Source organism: Anopheles arabiensis, chromosome 3 (assembly GCF_016920715.1).
Source record: "Anopheles arabiensis isolate DONGOLA chromosome 3, AaraD3, whole genome shotgun sequence".
Classification (NCBI taxonomy): Eukaryota; Metazoa; Arthropoda; class Insecta; order Diptera; family Culicidae; genus Anopheles; species Anopheles arabiensis.
This window is the reverse complement of record NC_053518.1, coordinates 83,661,564-83,677,095: the sequence shown is the minus strand read 5'-3', so window position 1 is coordinate 83,677,095 and position 15,532 is coordinate 83,661,564. Positions and strand designations below refer to the sequence as shown.

At 46.7% G+C, this 15,532-nt stretch overlaps 1 protein-coding gene across 1 annotated transcript in view; it reads left to right on the top strand.

Moving 5' to 3' along the window:
- Window positions 1-857: 857 nt before the first annotated feature.
- Window positions 858-15,532, top strand: part of LOC120902334 (MOXD1 homolog 2-like) — a 30,454-nt gene continuing 15,779 nt past the window's right edge. The window contains exons 1-2 of the mRNA XM_040311009.1: window positions 858-1,967; window positions 9,832-10,282. Of these exons, the coding sequence (XP_040166943.1) occupies window positions 10,025-10,282 (258 nt within the window). The 5' untranslated portion in view covers window positions 858-1,967; window positions 9,832-10,024. The remainder of the gene's footprint in view (window positions 1,968-9,831; window positions 10,283-15,532) is intronic.

Sequence of the window (15,532 nt, the reverse complement as noted above, 5' to 3'; positions counted from 1 at the left end):
TTCACGCTCTGCTGAGAGGAGAGTTCATCGAAACAAACGGCGCCCGACATATGTTGCATGGCTTCTTCGTAGCTTTGCAAAGAAAAAATCCGGTAGAGAGGGCATAAACGTCACGCATAGCTTAAGCCAGTTTGGATGAATCGTTCACTCGGCGACGGAAAAGAATTGGTGGAGGGGGTACGCAACAGACTTGAGCTAAGCCAGTGAGAATGAACGGAATCATTCTCCCACCACTTTTTTTCTCTGCTTACTGTGATGCGATGCAACAAGAACGTGGGTCCCTTTCCCATTTTTGTTTTTCGTTGGTTCGGTTTTCGAAGGAGATTCATTTGAAAGGTATTCATTTTAGCTTCGAGAACTACGAGTCACTACGAGTAATTTTGTGACGCTTACAAGAAGAAATTGCAATTAGGAGGGGTTAGACGCCAATGAAAACAATGTTTGGTCGCCAATGAAAACATGTTGTAGGCATTAGAAATGTGTTCGTTTTTAGTTGAATTATTTCATTTATTATAGTAATTTTTGTTCCAAATACAAGCTTGCTCAATTGATTATTGAATAAAATTATTAAAAATTAAAGTTTTAGCTCGTTGATTGCATTAATTGCCTATAAAATGCAAAAGTCTCTAACAGCAACCTAGAACCATGCGCAAAATGCTTGGAATTTCTTCACTTATTCATCATACCCATTCATTCTCTTCCAATGTCACGATCGCTACATCTCTCGCTCATTTTCTCATTCTCTCTTTCTGCTGTTCATTCATTCGCAGCCATCCCCACCCCTATGCGGGCAACCGTTCATGCACGTTGTTCGACCATCGCGCACGGTTACCGTCACACCCGCCGCAGAGGGTTCATTCCGCATCGAAGCGTCAAACGAGAAGGGTGTGCGTCGTCCGTTGCTCGCCGTGCCGTGATCGGAACCCACCCCATCCAAAACGCAGAGCGTACAGAACAGTCCGCTTTGCCAGTGTGTGCGTCGTGTCGTGCCCGCGCTTGTGTTTCGTCGCGTTCGGCAAATAACTACCCCCGGGTTGCTTCGAAAGTTTTTGGGGAATTTCAGTGTACAATAAGGGTTAGCTTGGAGAAAAACAAAACGTTCCAGCAGTGAAAAGTGTGTTTATTTTTTTTTTATTCCATTCAAAACGACACACATCAACAACAGTGAAAACTTGTGTGTGTGTGTGTGCTTGTGTGAGATAGAGTGTGCTAGAGCGAGTGTCTGTGGAGCGCGCAAAAATCGAAGCGCATTCTACGGTTTAACGGCTTTTAACCCTCTCTCCGGGTTGTGCATGTGCATATTACCGTACCGTGTGAGGAGGTTGCTCGCTATTTTTTTTTTGTTCTTTTACGTAAGTGCATTATTTCACCGGGGTTGTGGAAGCTTTCCTTCCCTGGCTGTGTGTGCCCTGTGATGTGGTAAAGCGTGTCTGTGTGCGCAAGTGGTAAAGAGGTCGAGGAAAGAGAAAAAAAAAGCCGAGCCGTTGTCGGTGAGTCGTATTTATTACGTCCGGAAACCCGTAAAACCGCAACGGAGCGAAAGGGTGGAAGAAATAACCCGAAGAGTAGTGGTAGTGGTGCTGCTAAAAGAAACAACCCTCTCAAGTGCCTTCCAAAACCGCTGGTGCCGTGACCAGGAAATTTGCTTTTCAAAAATCTTTAACCCCCCCACCCAAATGAGTGCGTACGTGCAGTGTGCTTAAGTGTGTGTGTGTGTGTGTGAGTTTAAAGGCAGTTCAACGTTCAAATGTCAATGCTTGTCAGTGATTGATGCGAGCAACGGTGCTAGCTTAACTAACGAGCCAAGTAGCCGTGCGAAGAATCGAGTGCAGCAACAAACCCCCACCATCCCACCACCATATTGCCCCCGGATGCGATGACGTCCGGCAGGAAGATGGCGTCGTCCACCAACGGGTGTGTGTGATCAACGGGTCCGCATGCGATGCGAGGCTGCGAATAATTGCGAAGTAAGTGTCGGTCGACAGCGGTACGTGCGCGCGATGATCGATCGCGAAGTGTTGACAGCGGGTCGTCGCCTGGTGGGTACCGTCTTAGATCCTCTGGTGTGCTGTGTGCTCACCACAGCAAACTGATAACGTGTGGCAATGTGAAGGGAATGACCGTGTTGCTTCATTTGGCGTCGTGTTAGAGCGCGTTTGTCCGGAACGATTAATCACACTTGTGGCGCGTGAGTCACCTGTACACGGGGTGATTTGGGGGGGATGGCAGCCACGACAAAACTAGAACATCCAGGCAGCTAAACTGGGACATGGAAGTAATTTTGTGGTTGGTGGGGAGTGAATAATAAAAAAAACGCCAAAACAATCAACTTTGTGGTGGTGGTGCTATAAAATGGGACAATAGTCACCGGGAATGTTCCGCTCCCGCTCAGCACGATAGCGAGTTGACCCAGAGCTGTTTGGTAAAAAAAGCGGGCATTTTATTTGGTTCGTTTACTTCCAAACTCCTACCCAACCCGGAAACCCATTCGAAAGGGGAGAGTGGGAGAGTACCCAACGAGATAAAGACCCCGCAGTTTATGATGATCCCCGGAACGTAGGGCTTTTCACCGGGCGTTTGCTGAAGTGTTTCCCAGAGCCTCGACTGTGCAACTGCTCGTTGTGTTATGCGTCTCGTACGTGAGCATGTGTAGAATATGCCACATCCGTGGAATGCTAGACCGGTGTGGGCAGAGAGATTGAGAGAGGGAGGAAGTCTCAATTGATGGTTGTTGTTCGTTTTTTTGTTTTTCATTCTTCTATTCGTGAGCTGGAAGGCACATCCGAGTATAAGTGCGCATTTTTGAATATTTGAAAGCAGCTCAAAGAACCATACAGCGGCAAGACCACTATACTCCATCGCTTTTTTTTTAGTTCTGAGTGAAGTGGCGAGTCGATCTACGTGCCAGAAATGCATGGGAGCGAGCATTGTGAATGTATGATTCATGGAGAAAATTAGACTCATCACGCACTTCTTTTTCTTTCGTGCTAGTGTCTGCGAGTGTGTGTGTGTGTGAAGGTGCTTTATTCTTTCGGCTGCGTCTTGGGCCACGCAACAGTTGGCCCATTCCCTTTTGGCTGGCAGCCGTATGTGGATGTGAAATTTATGGAAATCGTGATTGAAGCTCACCCTTGCCCAATGCCCAAACCATCTTCCGGAGCTGTTGCGTTGCTCTTGGTGCCCGCACCAGGGAGTTTAATGTCACCATAAATTCCAGCCAATCATTACCACCACCACCACCACTACGAGAACATTCCCAACTGTGAGCTGTGGTGACCGCGGGGTTAATAATATTTATTACAAAACCGATCGTCCACCGTGAACGCACGCACAAACGCTAATTTGTGATCAGTTTTTTTTTCTTCTTCTTCTGACCATGAGCCGGTCAGCTGTCGGGACATAAATTTTTCCACCGCTCTACCTTCTCCGCAAACTATTGAAGCTAGTCAAAACCCGTCAGACGTTTGGATTATTAAAAATAGACCTTTCGCGTGGTGCTCCGTGGTTGTCCATTCCGACCATTCCCGAATGGCCGTTGTCGTCACCGTTGTCGCTGATGGTGTTTGGTTGAAGGTTGACAGATTTTGGACGCGAGACAACCGTTTTCCGCTCGCAACACTTGCGCAACTCGCCGACACATCCTGCCGAGCCGAGGGTAATAGCGCGGGTAGAATAGAGGGCTAATTAATTCTAGGCCCGGGTACGACAACGGCGACGCCGCGTGAGATCGACACACGGTTCGATTCGGACGTTCAAATTGGTCCATCACTCATACACGCGGGCGGCAAAAGAACAAATGCCGGTTCCCCAATTCCTGTGGATGTGGCCTGACCAGGAGCCTGGAGGCTGGTGTGCGCGGTCTGCCAGCCTGACAGTACCACACGCCATAAGAAGTGCGTTTTTACGATCGTGCTGTGATCACTCAAATCGAGCTGGCTGGCTGTGGTAAATATTTACACGATCTTCGATCTTCCTGAGTGTTTCAGTGCTGCGTAGGGCCGTGTTTTGACTGCATCTGGGTGCATCTTCCCGGCTGCATTCGGCACACGATGCACCATATGGTGGTGTGGTGTTTAGTGCTTCTGTTTTCCAGTGAAAAAAATGCTCCCTCCCTGCCACGCACGGTGATATCCCACGAAAGTGCTCTAAATCACGCACTTCCGCTGCTGGAGAAGGCGGTGTCGAATAACCTGAAGCCACGGCTGGTCGATGTCAAGTGGCAACTGCAACTGGCTGCCCTATTAGTGGCTTTTTGTGTAAGCTGAAACCATTACACAAATTGCTGTGTTCTAGCGTTGTTCGCTGTTGTGTTTTCTTGAGCTTCCACGGATGATCTAGTGCGCTTCCTTCTACGAACATGTCCTTTTTTATACTTATGGCATCGTTTCCTGTGCGTCTTCGACCGTGCGGGTATCGATCATCCTCATCCAATCGCAATGTGTGAACTCGTGATGCCTGCGTGATCTTTTGATATTTTGCAAACAGTAAGATCAACATAAAAGTCTTACCTTTATAAAGCCTGTTTCACCTCAAAAGGCCTCTGATGAGGTCCTTCCAGGAATTGGGCCCTACCGCACACACGGACCCGATTGTAAAACCCAGCAATCCCTTCCAATAAAAACCTAATCGTGCCGTGGTCCGAAAAATTGTTCGAAAAAACATACACACACGAGGGTCTCCGATCTGTTTTCGGTGCGTTTGCCCACCCAGTGTTTGTTTTTCGTAGTTTCGGCAGATTGGATCTTTGAGCCGCTCGGGCAGACGGGCAGAAGCATCAATCGGCGTACACAGTAGAAGATGGACAAACAAGCATAAGCGAAAAAAAAATGCTGCTCCAGCTGGCAATATAAATCAATCTCACCCAAGCTTTCGGTGTGTTCGATCGTACATCAGATGGTGCAATGCAAGAGATCGTGCCGAAAAGTTACGACCCATCGCTCCCGGTAGCCGTGTTGCGTACCTCGCTTGGATGAGTTTGTGATCCTTGTGGATGCGATGTGTGCCTTAAAACGGTGTTCGATTTCACACCATTCCAAGCGTGCAGCTGTCAAGTTGCGTGCAAAATGATTTAATTGAATAAAGACGCGCCAAAACAACCGCGCCGACCTGTTCGAGGCGCGATCGTAACCTAACACCAAACCTCTCTTTTTCACGATCTTTTTTGTCTGAACGACCTCCGAAACGGAAGCCCGGTGCGCGATGGTAAATGGCGGCGAGCTTCGAAAAAGATGGCCATCTACGATCGTGCTCGATCTTTTTAGCCAGATTCTGCGGGCGCTATTTGGATGTGCAGCTTCCGGGACCGGACAGCCATACAATCGCCGGTCTCTCTCGCTCTCTCTGTCTGTCTGTCTCTATACGCATCAACAGCTCCAAATATTTACCTACAACATTTCAACTCGCATTTTCCATATTTGGCAGCACGCGGTGGAGAATATTATTTTCTTTCTGTGCCGCCGATCTCTTTTTTTTGTTATCGGCGACGTGAAACATTATCCTGCATGCCTGTCTGGACTCAGGGCTTCTTTTCTGGAGCACAAATTAGAGTCCGTGGAGTCTGTGCGCCGGGCCACGGATTTACGAATTCCTCGCCTTCGCCCGGACCGAACCTGGCGTCATTTAATACCACATTTTATGCGTCGCGGCATTCGGACGTGAAGCGGCTTATGTGGAGAGGAGCGAGAGACCGAGAGCTCGGCCCGGTTGGGTCTGGTGCCACTTGCAGGCGCTGCCTGCGGTTTATAAACCGCTCATGTGTTCTAGCGAGCTTAGAGCAACACGAAGAAACACGTATCGAGACGAACGCACAGAAAGGGAGCTTGGAGTGGATTGAGTTTCACCACGTTTTTTCTTGTGCTTCCTGTACGTGCCAGTGTGTGCGTGTGTGATTGTGTGCACGTACTGTTTCAGCTTCTCATCTGGAAGCTGGCCGCCGGTCGCATCCGTAACCGTGTGGTTACGTTTTTGGGCCTTCCAAATGTGTGCCTAAAGAACATTAACCAAGAAGAATGAAAAAAAAAAGATCTTCCAAGCGAAGCACGTCCCAAAAGGAAATGACGAAGAAAAGAGGAAAAAGCACATCGCATCCGTCCCGCGCCTTCCCACGCAAACTGTATGTTCAGGTTGCCGTTGTGTTAGCGAGCAAACCGATTCTTCAGAATCTCGAATGCCTATTCCTATTTCCAAATATTCTAAGCCATCCCAGAGATGGACGCAACAAATCCAACCCAGACGCGCGTGTGTGTGTGTTGTTTCAAAGCGTTTTTCTCTACTTTGCTTGGGCTCTCTTGGACACGCTAGCCGTTGACTTGGAAGGTACACCAATATCTCACCGCCATTACCGTACCACGGCCCACATGACTCACATCGAGCCGATCAGAAACCGTCGATCGAAATGCGTCTCTATTAGCCGGGGTTTTATGTTTATTCTCTGACATGCGTGGACGAAGACGCGCCGGGGATAAGGGTGATAATTATTGATAGAATATGGTCGTAACAAACCAAAGCCCACGTCCATTCTGTGATGACACATTCCGGCGTAGGAAAGAAGGGTGGCTTGATCGGATTTTTTATTGTTGTTGATGTTGTTGCTGTTGTGCCCAAGCCATTCCAGTGTCCATCTTTAATACGATAATTTCGTAATCGGTTCGACTATTTCTCAAAACCTTCTTCCTCGGGTTTAAGGACGCAAAGAGAAATGGTTTCACGCTTTTAGGCTGGGGAGAGATGTATAAATGCAGTTATTAAAAGGGACGATAAATAATTACCCGCCGGGATGGAAGATGATGCTCTAACCCGGCTGCAACGAGTCCCTCTCGGTGCTCTAGACACACTCCCTGTAAGCTTTAGTCGCTGGAAAGGTTTTCCTTTAATCGTAATTAAACAATTCATTTTCAAAAAAAGGGCTGCTCCTGTTACTGTGATCCTCCTTCCACAGTCGCGATAAATCATCTCGAAACCCTCGTACGAGAGGTACAAATGAAAACATTTTTTTTCCTTCCTTAAAACGAAGCCCCCGGGTTCCGACACTGAAATTTGAACCTTCTGCTTGATTGTTTACGATCGAATGGCGCGAGAAGCTGATTCGATTCATTAATACGTACCATAATATACGTAAACCTACGCTCCCAGCTCCTCTCTCTCTCTTGTGGATGGATAATTTATTAACCCTGGTTGGGAATCGAGACTGTGAAGGAATGTTTCGAACTTGTATGTTTTACGCCAACTAGTTTGATGCTAGATAAATTCCTTGAAATGGAATTTAATTTACTAGAAGTACCTTTTGCTCTAACATTATCCTCTAGAGGAATGTGTTTAGCACGAACACCAAAACATAACCAATATCTCCTTTGTTTTCATAAAAGCACAGTTTGTTATTCCAGCAAAGGATTAGGCCCATTCCCATTTACCTTCGGCATCGAAAAGCCAGACGACCCAAAGAAGGAAAAAAACAACAACCATTCACAATAATCCCCATACGGTGTTGTCTCCTCCCAAACGATTTGCGCTCCGACGTACCCCTCCCGTCATGTGTTTGTAATAACTTTCCACAAAAACATATTTTGACAAGGCAAAAAAGGTTGTCTTCGTCACAGGCAGGAAAATGTCACATCCCTTCTCTTTTTTTTTTCGCAGATGCAATTTCCAATATCTGCCAGTGCTAGCCAAAGGTGTGACATTCCATCGGTCAGAACGGCCTTTTGGGCTGCATTGATGGATGGGATGCATTACACCGTTTGTGTGTTGCTAATACCAACATACGGTTCACCTTTTGCCGTGCACAGAACGGGGAGGGTAGAGGTAAAACTTCATTCAAACATGTTTGCATTTTATTGCAAAGACATGGCTGCATTCCATCAGCGTTGTTATGTTACCTTCTCGATTGTCATAACAAACAGGAAGAGAGGCAAGAACCTGGCAACTCTACAACAACCTCGGGCTTTATTAGATACAGCGAAAGGAAGAACATGAACACGAAGGAAGGGATTTTTATTAATGTTTGCTAGTTTATGAGTTGTTGAGTCTTGGGCTTTGGGCATTCTTGCTTGTTTCCACTTCTAAAAGAGGGAGGGACTGTTTGGCGAAAAACACGCAAAACCAGGCAATCTTTGCCTCATCTGCTGGGAGTTCGTGTATTTCCGTGAAAGCGAAAAGGATGATGTTGTTGTTTTTGGTAAAAGCAAATGCTCTATGTCTGTAATTGCGGATGCAGTTTTGGGCTGCACCATCAAACTTATATATTGTAAGCAATTCCAGGTAGTAAGACAAAACCACGTCTACCTCTTGCAGGACTCTCCCTTCAGTCCGGTTTTCAAAGTTTCGGGGCCTTTCAGGCCGACCCAGAGCGTTTCATATTTCCTGAACGGTAGATCTTCAAGGCACGCACACCTTTTCAGGTCAAAAATCCAGTTTTTTTGGGAGGGTTTCTAGGGGTCGTTCTCTCGCAATCGGTGGTCAATCGGGGAGAGAAGGTTCCATGGGCCGTGTGTTTTTTGTGTGTGTGGATCATAATCAAGAAACACGATCTGCCCTGCCGCTGATGATGATGATGATGTTTGTTGTGGATAAGGTATTGTTTGGTCTATAGATTCTTCCAGGAAAAGATGCAGCTTTCTTTCTTTGTTGGAAGATTAAATGAAATGGAGTTAAAAAAACTCAAACTCATTGGGATTTTCTATTGGAAGTTTTTTTTTTAATTTAAACCACCCATACGAAATAACATAATTCAGCGAGGACGCTCTCCATCGCATTCGTTCATATCTAAATGAGACGATCATCGACAAGGTTCAAATAAAAATCAGCAAACCGTAGCGAAACGGGCCCAGAGAGTGTTTCTAATTTCCTTTCTTTGCGATAACCGGGGGATCGTTTCCAAGATTCAATTTCCAATTCTTGTGGAATTCAATTCGGGGCCTTTCGGTTTTGCGCTTGACAGACTGCCTGCCATCCCGCACCTTAAGTTCTTTTTTGCTGACACACTTTCTAGTGCCTGGTGCCTGATCATTAGAGTCGTTATCGCAATCGCTGCATTAATCGCTCCTAGGTGGGAAATGCCTTCCAGGTAACATACCACACGTTACGGTTTGTGTTGAAATATTCGCACATGCGTGCCATCTTGCTTGGTGGTATTTCCCTTCTGCTCCTTCCCTTCAAGGGAAGATACTTTACGAGATGATGTAATGGAAGAAGAGGCTGTGGTTTGTATTAAATTTTCCGTAATGGCCTGGAATGCATATTTCTTAGAAGAAAAAGGAAAAAAACCGCAAAAACCCTGCACGAATATTGAATTCGGCAGAAACGCGGCAAAATCTTCCCCCAAACCGCCATCATATTAGCAATTCAAATGCTGCCGCGGAACCTCGAGGAAATCCGTTACGCGTTTCGTTTCGGGAAAATTGTATTTTCGCGCAAACTCACCTGCTTTCAGGATATTGTGGAGTCGAACGTTTATTTCCTTTGCGGAGGGGTCTTCTTTTCACACACTCACGCACGATCATGATAATCGATCTGCTGACGGGTGTGAGCTTGTGCGTAATGGATGCGTTTGGGCATTATCAGCAGGGGCGAAAGGATGAGATTGGACCGGGTGGACCTGTATAATATCCGGACACCTGGCTGGGAAAGGGATTGGGTTTTATTTATTGATTTAATCTAGTTCGGGATTGAGATGGGGAAATTGCTTTACTTAATAGCCCTTTTTCTCTCTTTCACTTCCTTGGTTGGTGAACGCAGTCGTCTGAAAGATTTAAAATCATTTATTTATTTTCTTCGATATTTTTATGGAACGAATTTCTAACGTAATATTTTCTCTTCAATTTCTCCACATTCCAGAATTACCATCTAGTGTCTTCAATGTGTGGAAACTTAACTCCCTCAGTGTTCAGTGAGCGAAAAGCCCTCCAAAGAGAGAAAGTGTCTAACAACGAAAATTTATCATCTCAAACTGCTCGCAAGGAGCAAACGGTTTAATAATACCCAAAACCCCCAAAGTGTTCTTCAGTAAACAGTGTGTGATAGCACAACGATGTGCTGCTACCCAACCAAAGTGCTGCTCGTGGTCGTGGGCTTCCTGTCGGCGGTCGCCGCCGCCGCCCACTGGGACCATGCAGTCGACCTGGACGAGAACTATCGGCTACTGTGGAGCCTCAGCCAGCAGGACATCACGTTCGAGGTGCAGGCCCGCACGTCCGGGTACGTCGGGCTCGGGTTCTCCACCGACGGTACCATCTACGGTGCGGACATTATCATCGGCTGGGTCGAGAATGGGCAGGTTCACTTCCAGGTAAGACATAGCGCGAGAGACGATTCGATTGTTTCGCCTACGCGGCAGTATCTGAGGGGGGAATATTATTCGTAGTAGATATTTAGAGGAGTGATCACCCCATGATCGCGATGTTTAATAATGCGTGTTAAAGCGTTGTCGTCGCGATCGATGAACATCTCCGGTGACGGATTGACTCGCAGCCCTTTTTGTATGCGCACCAACGATCATCATCACCAACGGTAATGGCGGTTGAGTGATCAGATTGTCTGCCGATGCCCCGGACTGAGGCAATCCCATAAATCATACAAATGAAGCGGATTGGCGGCTCGGAACGGATTAAGCATTAAGTAGGGTGTGGGAGTTGGCTGCGAGTTGGCTGAAACCACGGACAGACGGCAAGAGAGACAGAGACTTTATTTGAATGCGTGTCTGCTACATGAATAAACAAAGCGAGTTGGTTTGTTTGGTTTTTTTGTGGCTCTTCGCGGGAGATTGTTTTTAGCCATCTTATCATCGAGCACGATCAAAGCAAGATGGACGTCTACGGACGCGAAACGTTAATAAGAGCAGCAGCGTCTTCCTTTTTGTAATGTTGAAACACAATTCCACACACTCAGATTGACCTGAAACCGCAGAATGAATGCATTCATAAAATCTTATGTTTCTATTATACTACTCTGCCCGCGCCCGGAAGAAAGGGGGCGCTCAGGTTTTGTTGGTACTACTGCTCCCTACGTTTTGGAGTGGTTTTTTTTTGCGGCTGCTGCTGCGTCCTGCTAATAATTTAATTAATGTTATTAATGAGTGACGATAAATTTTCCCACTTTTTAAACTGCGTTAAGAGGACTGGCGGCTTTCTGCTGCTGCTGCTGCTCCACCAGCTCGAGGATAATTCCTTTCCTTGTGATCTTGTTCTCCGTGCTGTGTGTCTCTTCCCGTTGTCGGGGAAAGAAATTCAGTGCACACTGATCTTGGGTCACTGATAAGCAAATACACACTCCATTCCGACAAGCTGGCACGGCGGGACTTACCAGCCGGGGGCAGGGGAGCAAGAATTAAAATATGAAGCAGGAAGGAAACTTAGCCAAGACAGACGAGAAAATAGCATCGGGGAACAAGTTTCTTTCCCCTCGTCAGCGCAGCATCGCTCGGCTTATTTTTTTGCGATAACCATCGGTATGTCGCTCCACCGAGGATTCATAATTAGTGGGTGGCTGTGCTAGAGGGACGTGAGGCAACCACAGAAAAAAATAAAACTATACGGAACAGCACAAACAGTGACGGCGAAAAAGTGCATCAGATAAGATCCGCTTGATCGAAAGCGTTTGTCGACGCGATTGTGTGCGTTTTTTTTTTCGTTGTTGTCGCTATGCCGCTCGATATGGCGGAGAGCTAATGAGAGCATCAGACGAAGGCATGGCTGTTGATGACACACAGACAAAACAAGTTGTTTATTGAGTGTGTGATAAAGTTTTTTTTTCCCTAGCTATCGTTTGTGAAGTTACATTATTCTAGTTTTTATTAAATATATCTTGAACAAGGATCATGACGTATCTTCTTGCCTTGTCGTTCCTTGATAGTGAATTTATGTTTTCATGATTTATTTCGCTCGAAAAATTGTATGATCACCCAAATGTTTATGTGTTTCTATTAAGAAAAAGCCCTCTTTTTCCAGCCATAGGTGTCATTTCTTTTCTTTTCATTCCAACTGCCTCTGCTAATTGAACTAGCGTGGAACAAACGTTCCAGAATGAAGCGAATACAGGACGCCATTGCGCTTTCTGCGGGCATTTAATCCTCCCAGCTAAAACAAAACAAAAACCTCAACAGCTTACACAATCGAATTGTAAGCTTAACGCACTTCCATTACACATGCCCCAAAAATGTGGTGAAAATGTTGTTTTAACTTGGAACGTTGGTTATGCAAATTCCCTTACTTATCGCATCCGACCGGCTGCCAAAGCAGGAAAGCAGCGTGAATACACAACTCAAAATGGCTTCCCTGGTGCTTTTGGTTTGTAAGGGAAAGAAAAGTAAGCAAGCTGTTTTTTTTTTTGTGCTTGGGCGTGGAAAACTGTTTCCCTGCTGATGTACATGAAAGAGAGGAAGATAGCAACCTGGTGCGTATGATTTCCATCCCCCCATCTGACAGAATTTCGGACATAGTGAGACAGTGTTTTGTGGCTGCATAAATTACCTAACATACACACTCACCTGCTTTTTGGGTGGCGCAAACCTAAAGCCCTCATGTTCTTGTTCCTTCTCCTCCTGCTCGTTCGTGGTGTGAAACTTTTCCTTCACAGCGTAGTAAGTGTGTGCGTGTGTTTGTTGGTGCTCGTTAGTGATGATTTAAAATGGTGGAATTGAATGTCCACACGGGTCCACGCATTGCTATCTGGTACAACCGATCGGGAACGTTTCGGGTCCTTAGCACAGTGTGTGCTAGCCGGTGACGTCAGCCGTCGAGGCCAACACATCTACTGATTGTTTCCGTGTTTCCGTGCTTGGTGAGGCGCGAGGCGGCGCGGTGATTTGAATCAATTTTCTTCTTTCTCCCCCAAAACGCATCTCCAAGGCACGCTGTCGTCACGCACCCGCTCAAGCGAGGGAACTACTACCCGCCAAATGCCCCGTAGATGGTAGATAAAGTGTCTTGATTGGTGGCAATCATTCGGTTTTTGGAGCACACGAGGCCCCCCGGTTGGAGAAGTTTTTTGTTATATATTTTTCTTCTTTTTTTGGGGGAATCGAACCATCTTTCTGAGTAACATATGGGGTAGGAAGAGGCAAGAGTTAAGAGGCTGGGAGACGAACCTTGCGAGAACTCGTTTGATGAAAACCTCGGGGCGTTTGATGCTGTCCATCTTTTGCCCTCCTTTCGGTTCGGGATCTAGGGACATAAAAATGATATCATATTAGTAGCCTGTTGTTTCTACGTTTCTAAGCTCCCCGAATGTTTGAACCGTGTTTTGAAGGCAACTCGAACTCGTCTCCGATGCGGTTGCGGTTCGTTTCACTTCGTTACGGCTGAAGACACACAGCATCTTTCTTACTTCCCTTGATGAGTTGGGTCTAGTTTTCGGGAAGGTTAGCAGCAGTTTTTTGTTTGCTGTTGGTGAAGAGTTTTCAGTCCACGTTTCGTGCGTAAGTTATGACGATGTAATTGAAGCTGAAGGGAGTATCAGTTGAGTTGATTAAAATCAATTTGTTTTGATTTGAGAACGGCAGTCGACTGTGTGTGTCTGAGGGTGCATCTTTTCATTTCACATCGCCTTGAAGAAGCTCCAAAATGGGAACGAATATTCTGCAATCTACATACAGCGCTGCCAACAACAAAAAATGGCTTGATTAATGTGCTCCAATCCAGCAGAAGCACCAATAGCCATTGTTGTAACCCCAGAAATTCCTGCACACGAATGAAGTGTGCCCCAGCTGGTCTGTGTGTTGCAATGTTTGCGTGGTAATCCTTCAAAAGACATAGCGCAAAACCGACCGGACCACAGTGTCTGGAGCCCGAAACTACAAGACCGATGAGCAACGATTTATATCGTTCCAACTGCACTTGGAACGAGCGTTGCCTACTGTACACGACTACAGACGAAAACGGCTGCGTTCCGCTTGTTCTGCAGAACGAGGTGAAATTAATATGAGCAGCTTTGCGCTTCATGTTCTACCGTTTCGAGCCGAGAGGTGGGCCAAGCTTTCCAGATTAAAAGAAGCCTTTCGGTTTGATGCAATTGAAACGCATCAAAGCTGCACGCAACCGACAGAGCCAACTGGTTCGTACCGGTCATAACAATCACATTACATAGACCCCGTTTCGATGGGAACGGCTCCAGTTGCATCGACGCGTTCTTTCCACCCTGCAGGACGACACCTGCTTTACACGTTTTAAAAACAATTTAATATCCTTTCCGAACGTATAACCGAGAGGAGCGTTTCACGGGGAGAGAGAAACGCTAGGATAAACAAATCTTTAGCGCTCTAGCGCACTACTACCATAGAGCGTTCGGTCAAAACCACAGGAAAACCACCCCGACAAGAGCTGGGCATGCTTTCCGGCATTTCGCTTTATCATCTGGACAGTTCTGGCGTCTGGTGCTTTTCGTGAACGCTTGGGTCTGCGTTGCTTCACGGGCAGCTGTGTCCTGAGCAACAACGAAGCAGGACACTATCCGGAGCATCCTGGGAGGAGCGGTCTATATCAAGCCAACCAGACGCCGGTGTAGCTGTACAAGGCGCAATACCTTACGGCTACTCGCTACCGGGTTGGCTGATAAATGTAATATGCAAATGCGAACCCTCCCTTTCGCAGCTTCAGTTGTGGTTTGTGCAGGATCCTTTTGGAATGGAAGCATTTTTTGTTGTTGTTGTGTGTGTCCAACAGGAGACTCCATCCTGGTAAGAGTTACTCCTGCGATGCGTTAAAATGTTCACATCTTCATGATGCCATTATCCTGGAATATGAATGTCCGCTCCACCAGCCTTGGGAGGGGCCGGGGAATTGACGAGTGCAAAAAAGGTGATTGACGCCTCAGATATTGGACAATTCCCCGGGGCGGGACGTGCTCGCTTGACCAACAAGCCAGCAGAGACACAGCACACCACACACACATTCACACATCCCAGAGAGTTCCCAGGGGCTAAATCAGCAGAATTCTTTTCACTACCTTTCTCGCTCTCTATTGCCTTGCAGAGAGCAAGGCACTTTATATTGAGCAGTGGATACGTGGACTTCTTTCTAATGGCCATTCTGTCTGGCCATTGCTGATGACGTTAGTTCTCCCTTGAGCCCCCTTACCCAGCGACGCGCTCCGCTACTCCAGTCCAGGTTCAGCCTGTTGCAGTTCTCAAGCACAAAATATGGGTGGAACATGGGTTTGAAATGCCCTCCCATTTCATTCTCTTTTAAAGCTAGAAATTCCTTACCAGCAGCAGCAGCAACAACACAAAAGGGGCACGCATAAACGTCACAATGTTTTGGGATGGTCCCGAAAGCCCCCTGGAAAGCAAAGGATGGGTTCGTTATTCTTCCCGAGAAAAGAAATACTCATTTCCCAATGATAGAGATTTATGATTTGCTTACCTTTTCCGCTCATTCGCATTCCCCTCCCCGCTTGGTCCATTTCCGGGGGAGATTTTGGGTAAACGCAATATCCCTTCCTCGTCTACTTTGGTGGTTTTTCGTGAGCACAAAGTTTTGCGATTGCTGCCTTAAACTTGCTGCAGCCCAACGAAAGAAGAGAAAGAGAAAAGAATCGCTTGCAC